The sequence below is a fragment of the Orussus abietinus genome, unplaced genomic scaffold, assembly GCF_000612105.2.
Source record: "Orussus abietinus isolate OABI.00-Male unplaced genomic scaffold, Oabi_2.0 scaffold30, whole genome shotgun sequence".
In the NCBI taxonomy this organism is placed as follows: Eukaryota; Metazoa; Arthropoda; class Insecta; order Hymenoptera; family Orussidae; genus Orussus; species Orussus abietinus.
Genome location: NW_019394276.1, coordinates 998015 through 1008208, shown reverse-complemented (window position 1 = coordinate 1008208; position 10194 = coordinate 998015). Strand labels below are relative to the sequence as shown.

General features: G+C 47.9%; 1 protein-coding gene across 1 annotated transcript in view; it reads left to right on the top strand.

Annotated features, from left to right (window-relative positions):
• Window positions 1–872: 872 nt before the first annotated feature.
• Window positions 873–10194, top strand: part of LOC105701602 (CUGBP Elav-like family member 4) — a 90543-nt gene continuing 81221 nt past the window's right edge. Inside the window, exon 1 of the mRNA XM_012428466.1 lies at window positions 873–932. Within this exon, the coding sequence (XP_012283889.1) occupies window positions 882–932 (51 nt within the window). The 5' untranslated portion in view covers window positions 873–881. The remainder of the gene's footprint in view (window positions 933–10194) is intronic.

Here is a 10194-nt window from a genome sequence, read left to right as displayed (position 1 = left end):
CCAATCGGGTAAGAAAATAATTCGCTACACCCAGAGTCTCCCTCGCCATAAACCGCCCTTTTGAAAATCAAACTCCACCTCCTAGAGATCAAACCCGGAAATGTCTCCGATTTCCTTTCAGAGCTAGGCAATTCACTTGAACGTCGAGCAGGACGATCGACCGATATCGTTCGAAGAAATATTCGACATAAAACGACGGGATGGAAAAAAAATAATGTAGCAAGCGGAGAGGGGATGATCTTATGTGGTGTTTAACGCAACGAGTTTTTACTTTCCACCGATCGGCGGGGCGATGGCGACCGATTCGAATCGACGCTTTCGCACGGCGACCATGACCCTCCCCCGGCGACGGAAAGTGGAAGGAGTCTCCTCGGGCCGATTTCCGTTGTATCCGGCCCGGCGGAAAGTGACGGGCCAATCGGCGAGCGCCCGGCCGAGGGTCCGTCGATACGCGCGGGGAGGGGAGGACGAGCAGCGAGGGGGCGGGTGCGCGGGCTCCTCGCAGGGTGCGTAGCGCGCGGGAGGGGAAATTCGGGGGATAAGAGAGGAGGAGGCCGGTGGAGGTGGTCGCGCCCGAGGGTGGGGGATGAAAGGGGAGAAAACTAGAGGGTGCGTGTAGGCCTGGGGAATCAGTCGCGGACTAGCTGCGTCGGGGCTTTTATCTATAGCTCCGAGAGAGCTCCGGCCGTCGAAAAGCCGACTCGGGAGTGCGACCCCTCGCGGATACCGCGCGACTCATCGCCGATTCGAATCTCCCGCCGGACTGTCCGCCCCAACGGAAAGTCCTTCCGCTGGAGCCCGCGCGTCACCTCGATCGGGACCTTACCGAACGGCGCGACGACATCGGAAACCAGTTGCCGGCCGGTCTCTCCCTCGCACCAATGGTTCGCATCGTGGAAGTCGTTGCGGCGCCTCGGAACGACCCTCGAATGGTGAGTGAGGTTAGACATACCGAACAAGAACTACCCTGCGCGCGAGATACCGGGATATCTCGCAATTTCAACTCTTATCATATCGATATAGACATTGAGACGTAGGTAGACCCATATCTCCCTCTCTCAGCGCGGGATTATCGGGTCTTATCTGCAACTCGGTGTCGTCAATCGTTTAATCACGTGGGATATGAAAGTCAATCGTGATGGCGGAATGTTGGGAGTATGTGGAACCGGGGAAAGGTGGAGTTCTTCGGAGATCACCGGTGAGGAGTTTTTCCGAGCTCGGGACGCGCTTCGATTTATCCTTCCCCGTCGAGAGTCCCGAGGGTTTACTCGCCCCCGTGGATAGGAGGCGCGAATCGAGGCGAGGAATCCGACGTTTCGAGCATCCTCGACGAGGCGGGAGGATGAAAAGTTGAACGTCAGGAGGATATTGGCGCGGGAAGAGCCGACCAATCCCGGGGCTCCGAATCGGGGCAGGACTCGCGCGTTCCTATCGAGAGCCTGTCGATTCTACGCTCGATTAGGAGCCAAGGCCTCTCGAGTGACCCGGTTCTCTCGCCTCGACAGGACCGACCTCGACCAAATTCATCCCGTCAGAATCAGCCTGGAGAAAATTCACATCGACAGAACCTACCTCGATAAAATTCACATCGACGGAACCTACCTCGATAAAATTCACATCGACAGTACCAACCTCGACAAAATTCACATCGACAGAACCTACCTCGATAAAATTCACATCGACGGAACCTACCTCGATAAAATTCACATCGACGGAACCAACCTCGAAAAAATTCACATCGACAAAATTCACATCGACAAAATTCACATCGACGGAACCAACCTCGATAAAATTCAAATCGACAGAACCTACCTCGACAAAATTCACATCGACGGAACCAACCTCGATAAAATTCAAATCGACAGAACCTACCTCGACAAAATTCACATCGACGAACCAACCTCGATAAAATTCAAATCGACAGAACCAACCTCGTTGATACGTCATTCGCTCGTAAAAAAAATCCGACCTCGATTGGAAAGAAGCTACTCTTCATCTAACCATCTAACCTAATTTAAGCGATATTTAGAGATTCGTTTCTCTTTCCTTTTTTTTTTCTTCTTCTACCGTTACCACAATCTAATCAATTCGCGAGGTTTATATTCGCAATGGAGACGTGGACTTCGAAACCATTGCCGACCCATCCACTACCCTTAAGGTGAAGTTTCAAATGATTCGGTGCACCCAGGTTGGAGCAATAAGTTATATAAATATTTAGACGTTTTATATATATGACCCTTTAATATCACCTTAATATCACCAGTAAAAAAATGAAAACGAGAAGAGAAATCCATTAAACTCCCTCACAACGTCCCAAACTCCAAATACAATACACATACAAGTGTATTAAAAATTCAGTGTTCCACAAAATCATCTCATGAATTATCGTGATTTTTTCTGGCTACCGTGTGAGGATTTCCCGTTCATCTTGCCCAGGGGGTTTCTTTTTTATCTCGCTGTGTCGCGTTATCAGCCGTGTTCGATTATCACGTAGACGAGTCGGGCACGTACGACGTCGCGGAAGTTCCGCGCGGTGACGTCGCGGCGACGCGCGTCTCCGCGTGTACGAGAGGCCATACGTGCAAGGTAGTTTTCCGAGCACGGCCGAATTCGAAGGAGCACCCGGAGGAACATATGGCGCCCTTTGACGGCCGTTCGACGACCGCTCCCCTTCTCCCTTCGTCCCTATCTCCGACACGCGCCCGTCACTTCCTCTCGTGCGCTATTTATAACGTGACTCGCGTGCACCCGCGACCGCAGGGGGCCGTGCATTCGAGCGTGCGTTATACAATCTTTCTACACTACCATTTACAATATCTCCCCCCACCCCGCCGCACCGGCGCCCTGCCTAGTGCAGCGGTGCCGCGACTCCAGCTGCTCAGTCGCTGCACGACCGCCGAGCGGTGCGCATCGCTCCCGGCTGCAGATCCCGAAAATAGGAAGAGAGAGGTTATTCCGTTCAATTTTTAAACATGGTTGAGAGCGCCGAAGGAAGAGAGAAAGTATACATTTTTTCGGAAGTACTTACCGCGCAATATATTATATATTATAGCATACATTGTGTAGTAAAGAGAGGCACCTCCACGCAAACATACATTACAGCATTGACAATAAGGGACTTCTCGGTTGAATTTCTTGGCGTTGATAGTCTTTCTTGAATTTGGGGGATGTGTCAATTTTTGGACAAAGTCGAATTGACGGTTTCTCCCGAATTTTAGACTCGCTATGATTTTCTGTCTGGATACGGTTAACCCTCGGATTAAAGTTCCGATGTCCTTAATTAATGATGAACTTGAAACTAAGCGGTTGGATTTTCGTGGAAGAAAAGTTGAATTGGAGATTTAAATTCTCATGCGAATGTTCCTTGGAGGGGTGTTACAAGTCGCAACCCTCTGCACCGGCAGTGGGCCGATGCAGGGTAGCTGCAGCAGCTGCATCTACTAGGGCGATCTGCGTCACCCCTCGTTCCAGATGATCAGGGGGAATTTATCACATGGCGTTTTCTCCATTTCTATACCGGGTCAATAGGACGTTCTCACGACGCGAATATGCCGTGGCTGGATATCAAAACGTATTTCCGTAACTCCTGGAGCAGCCGTTCACCTCGTAAACCGCCATTTGCATCTTTCCCGGATGCACTGAATGTGCACACATGCGTCATCGCATTTACGTGTTAACGAAGGCCATTTGGAAGTGCATTTACCGGGAAATAATTAAAAATGTGGAACGACTAGATTATAATTCCCGTCATATACTTACCCACGCGTGGATATATAATCGGCGATGTTTACATGAGAAAATGCACTTCCGTCCGGTTTTAATGAATTATTCATGACTTAATTATTCGTTAAAATTAACTGGCGTCGCGAAATAAATAATCCCCCACGCCGGGGGGGTGGGTGGGTGGATTTCGTAATTAAGCCGTGGGATTTTTACGATATGGGGATTCCTCGATAAGGTGCACTTTTAACCGGCATTCGGCGATTTCAGCCCAGCTGCCGATTCAAGGGCGTCAAGGCGAGCGGGTGACAAATCCTTATGAGTTCCCATGGATGGGTCAATACCGATCAATATGCGAAATCGCGTGCCAATTAATGCAGCGGCATACGCGTATGTGCTCGCGCATATCATCGCGGTGATACCGCCGCCGCATGTCGGTCGAGCATGTGTGTATATGTGGGGTGCATCGTCAATTGCCCAAATAGTTCAAATCCAGACGACACCCCTTCTGGAGGAGCCGGTTCCCACGGGACCCTGAATTCCCGTGTAAACCCTGTCCCACCTCTCTGATCAGCGAAGCCATTAGTTCAACAACGTTATCGCTCGACCAAAGAAATTCGATTCCTTAATTTACCCCTTAGGCGTCGAAAAATTCGCGCCCGCGATTTACCCATCCCTATGCCCATTAAAAATCCAATTGAAAAGTCCTCTACAACTTTTCCTCTACGGCGCATAGTTTGCCCGTAATAATTAATTGAACAAGTTAATCGAGGAATCAGACGCGAGCACGTCGGCCATCACGGAGAGAGCGCGTCGACTGATCGGCCCGCCTGGTTAGGTTAAACTTCGATTAATTATTACAGGTAAATTATGCACCGTATGAAAATATGGTACAGGACTTTTCTGCTCCATTTTGAGTAATGAAGGTGATATAAAATACCCGGGTGCGAGTTCTGCTGGATTCCGGGTATAGATCGACTTTTTGCCGAATTACTACTTTATGACTGCTAGTGATACCGTGGAATCTCTCTTTCCTGCTTTAAGGGGTGCGTTCTTGGGGGGTGGGTTTTTGTCGGCCTTGCGTCGTCAGACGCGGGGCGGGTTTCTGTTCGAGTAGGTGCTCGAAGCGTTTATCAAATGGTCGAGTAACCGGAATAATCGAATCCCAGGCCGGCTCTGGACCAGGACGCAAGATGGCGCGAACGTTCGATACCTCCTAACCGAGGCGGTAATCGAATAGCCCAGCATTCCCGACGTGTGCGGCCGCTCTCTCTCTCCCTCTCTCCGTCCCTCTGCTTCTCTTTATCTCTACCCCTCGGCGCATGCGCCCCTCCTGGGGGTGGAAAAAATACCTCCGGCCGCCATTGCGAAACCCAGAGCCGAATAACGTTTGACATTTAATGCTCGTCGAAACGTCGGCTTGGGTTACAATCGGCGGATGCGCGGATTTCATCGCTCTACGCACCCCTCGAGATCGATGCAACGAATCGAGTGCACCTATGCACTTGGCGGCAGAGTATGTGCGCGTACGTGGCTCTAGAGCCGCATTGACGGGCATAACTCTCTCCATGAACTCCGGAGAAATATTGCCGCAATTGTTGCGCCCATGCAAATCTCCCTTCTTTCCGGAAGCCGAGCAGGCTTTCGGCCTTACGCCAAGTGCGCGTTAACCGCGTGGTGCCAAGCCTCGTCGAGATTAGACGACTGGACTGGAATGATTTTTTTTTCTTTTTTTTTTTTATCAATCGAAGCAACTCCAATCTCCGACCCACCGAATAATTTCGAGGGACGAAACGGGAACCGCAGCTGACTTCATTTATTTCTCAGCGATTACATTGTTGATAATCTGGAATAAATTCATGAGACGTCCACTGGCTTTTCTATTTTGCGAGGTTTAAACAAAGGGATATAAAATGAAATTCGGGAGTTAATTTGCTGGCCTTGCGTATTTATTTTAATCCTCATGTCGGAGTTGTCATTCCATGAAATTTACGGGTTTAATATATTAATAAAAAAATGGACGGCGTTTGTAGATTCATCTTCAGCGTTTATTATTAGCTCTCATTTTTCAAACGATATCTGAACTGACCTCGCAGGTTGCGCTTATGTGATAAGTCGTTATCAGGCTCCCTGTAAATTTAGTCAAAGGATCCGTCGAGACGGATTTTTCATTTTCCTTTTTTTTTTCTTTTTTTCCCCCTTTTTGCCGGAACGCGAACTTGCTCTAACTGTGTGCCCCATTTCAAAGGGGTTACGTCCAATCGTACTCGATGATAAAACCGGACTCTATTTATTATCGGCGATCGGCCAGCCCTTGAACCACATGGTCCATAGGTGCGCGTTTATTGATACGAGGGCGGATCGTAACCAAAGTTTCAATGCGAGTTATCACCGAGCTTCCGAGGCACATTGTCGAGCCCTTGCCATTGCAGGGGAATCGAAAAAAAAAAGAAAAAAACTGATTTGTTTAAAGGGAACGTCACTTGAAACGGGTCGACGTAATTCGACCGTCTCGTTACTCGAAATAACCGACTGCGATAAGGCAATGTTATTTCAGGGGGGGAATCGGATTTCAGAAACTTCCTTTAACCTGGACTGTCGACTTCTTCCCTCGTTCGTAACCCGTGCAATATCACAAAAAATAGTTCTGAAAAAAAAAAAAAAAATGAGCAAACAATACGCCTTGCTTTTGCATTTCCAACCGCGTAGAATCATTTTGAAATGACGGGGATTATCGATAACTCGCTAATAATTATGAAGTCATACGTCAAAATCTGACTGTCGTAAATGGATGTAACGTGAGTGAAGGAAGAATTTATTAGTTGAATCTTTTCATATTTAATGGATTGATAGAGAAGTAATAAATCATGAGGTTTGGTTAATTTAGGGTCGGGGCAATTGTTAATCCCGTCGGTGGATGTTTTAATCGTTGAGGGTTTTTATGATTTTTAGGACGTATTGTTGTCTAGTTGTCGATCGAAGGATCGTTGACGGGCTCGAGCAACTCGACCTCGTCGACGCGCGAGCTTATCAAATATCAGCTGTCGAGCGGCAGAATTAATTCCGAGTTTCAATTAATTCGCCAATTAGCCTGCCTAGAATCTATTTAGATCTAATCTGCTGGGAAGCTCATCCTCGTGCCTGCATCCACCGAGAACAGAGAGCCGCATTTGCTTTGGAGTGTTCGACAAATTAGCGGCATTAAGGCTACGTGAGCGGATGTAGACGCGGCCGCGAGTTTCTGCACTGGCAGAATCTACTTCGGCTTGCAGGGCATGTACACCTAATGCACTCGTACATTCCTCCTTGACTAAGTGGCTTTCCCAGATAAGAAAGAACCCTAATCGCCCGGAAGGAAAAAAGAAAAAAAAGCGATCGAGCTCTGGGTGAGCCTCCACCCACGTGCATCCGCGAGACTTCACCCTGAACTTCATCTCCTGATCCAGGGGGCCTTCATGGTGGACTTATCGAATACACCTAATTGCAACATGACTATGTGAGGAAAAAAGTACCGAGGAAGTGCTCTGAATTTAGGTAGATATTTTTTTTTCCTTTTTTTTTTTAAGCGTCTAGTTACGTGGCTGCACCTGCAAGACTTTACCCTCATCTACATCTCCTGGCCCAGTTGTCTCTCACGGTGTACTCTCTTTAATCGAATAATCTAATTGCGGCATGACTATCCGGTCAATACAAAAATAAAGAAACGAAAGAGGAGGTGCTCCGAATTTTCATGAGATTTTCATTTTCAAAGTGTAACAATCTTTTTCACCTGCAAGACGCCAGGTAAACGGCACCTCCTAACTCCACCTCTTCCCGTAGATCTTTAATCTTACTGCGGAGTGAAATGATGAATATTAATAACTATTTGTCACACTTTGGGGGGAAAACTCGCGGGTAAAACAACTCGGTGGATTATCTCGTTTGCACGTGTGATTACATTCTACGGATATGAATACGTGGAGTCAAAAGCTGGCCGGATTTGTTCGCGATGTTTGACACGGTCTGGTCCGATGGCTACTCGAAAGTCGAAGATAATGGGCCCCAGGATCGTCCGGCGATTCTGCTCGAAATTATCCAGCCTACTCGACGTTATCAAGCCCCCTCGAATTTGCAAAAGCCGCGCCCATCGAGGCCCTCGTTGGGATCGCAGAAATCGCGGACACACATCGGGCTCGGGGACGAGTGATGAATATGTCGACGGTGAAGACCGGCCTCGTATAAATCATAACGCGAATTGCCCACCATATGGGGACCCTTATCACCAATCGATACATCGATCGCGAGGGGTCAAATGCCGGACAGGAACAACTAACTCAATTTCCGAAGCGACCGTTCAATTCGCCGACAACCATAATCCGAATACTTCGAGCCCTGAAGACGCTCCAAAAGAGGCTTAAAATAAAATATATATATATTTTTTTTTTGTATGTTCAAAGGAAGAAAAGGAGACATTTTAATTTTCTTCTTTCGACTGGGAAATTAATTAATTAATTGTTTAGAAAAATGGTAAATAGGGATGGATAATAGAGGTGACAGTGTTTTAGTAATGATAAGGGATTTTGATCCTTGTACCCCCCCATTTTCGAAATTGTTCATTCGCCGCTGATAAAACGCCCGATAAGCCCGAGTCATTAGCGGACGACTATCGCGGAGGGTATCAATCCCTCGATGACACGTTTGCCAGAGACTCCCTGTTACTGCAAAAATGACACCACTAATGGGAGTGATAACGAATGTCAGTGGAGGACGGCTAACGAGCGCACTCGGTAATGCCAATTTGTATAACTGTGTTATCGGTCGAGTTACCAAGTTCTTTGGCAATTAGGTCGGTCGAGCGTCCCTATCAAGATATCTGAAAGGGTGGAAATGGTTTTACCACGAGCACATTATTCAAAGGATCCACGTAGGGAGATATCTTATCGCGAAAAAGATGTTCCTGTTAGGGGTATTATAAAAGAGAACCCCATGTCGATATTTCTTAAGGGGGATAAATATAATTGATATTGACCATCGAGAAAACTAATCCAAATGTTTAATCGGAATAATGGTTTCCGTTGGATTCTAGGCTCAGGGGAAATTAGGGATGAATTATGAGGGATTTGGCTGCCGGAGGAGATTACGGGGGTAATTTAAGTTTCTTGATAATGGCGATTTGAAAAATCAAGCGGCTTGAAAGGGTTCAATGAAAAATGAGGCCGGACTCGTGGATACGATAAGGGTCTTATTTCGTCTATACGATAAGGTCTTCAGGGGTCCCAATTACGAAGAAACGTCGTTAGAACTTGCATATTCTCGAGCACGGCTATCGTTTCGCATCTACCCCTCGGCGGTGCGCTTTCCCGCAGTGTACATAGATAATCGAGCTTAATTAATTGCTCGGAATATGCGCTCGGGGCTCGGCAAACACATTTACTTATTACCATCCATCTTGAGTGGTGTCTCTCAAGGGGATCGATTTTCTAAGTGCACGAGGCTGATGACACGAGTCGCTAGGGGGTAGGGACGGTAACTGCTCGATCGCAATAACCATTAGAGTACACGTGCATATACATCTATTTTTTTTTTTTTATATTAAGACCACGCGACATAATTTTCGATTTAAAACCCCGACCCCAGATCACCGTCACCCAAGCCAACCCCCTAACCACCCACAAACCTCGCCCATAACAAATAGAAATTTATCACGAGTACCATAAAGTACAGTTTAATTGTAGCATTTATTTATAATTTAAGAATTTGGAATTGAGAATTTTAAATTTAGGTTTATGATGTTGGGTGTCAGCTGATGGTGGGAGGTGATCGATGAGTGGAATCTCGTCTTCTGGGAGGATTCAGGCCTTTTGGCCCTCTTCGTTTCTTCGATTATCGGGATATTTTCACCCTCGGAGCTTGGAAGAACTTCCGGAAGAATTTCCAGGGGGTCGGAAGATGACCCGATGGGGTCGCCGAGGAATCGGCGGGGTTCCTCTTAGGCGTCGGTCCCCGGTAATGTCGGTCGCCGCGCGTTAAAGTTCTCGCGAGAGACCCTCGGGTCAGCGTATCTCAGTTCCGGTATCTACGGACGGCGAGGTTCCCCTGACGACGGGGTAACAACAAACGCCTAATGGCTGGTACCCGGCGCAAAGTTTAATTTCCTGGCCGGTGGACAGTGCTTAAAGCGACCCCGTCGTTCCAGCCCTCCTCGTCCTCCTGCGCCGGGAGGCCACTTCCGTTCTCCATTGGCGCCCATATTTCCCCCAACGCGACTCCCAACCTCCACCACCATAGGCCTGCGCATTAAGGCCGTCCGTCGGCTCCATTTTCGCGAGTCCGCCTACCTCCCGGAAACGCCTCGTCGACTTTATCAAGGGAAAAGTAACTAGATTCATTTCTTCTTCCCGAGGCGGAGGCTCTTCTCGATGAATAAGAAAGTTCAGGCAAAACGACTAATGGCAAATTTTGTAATGTCACAATATTGTCTCGCGACCGTATGAA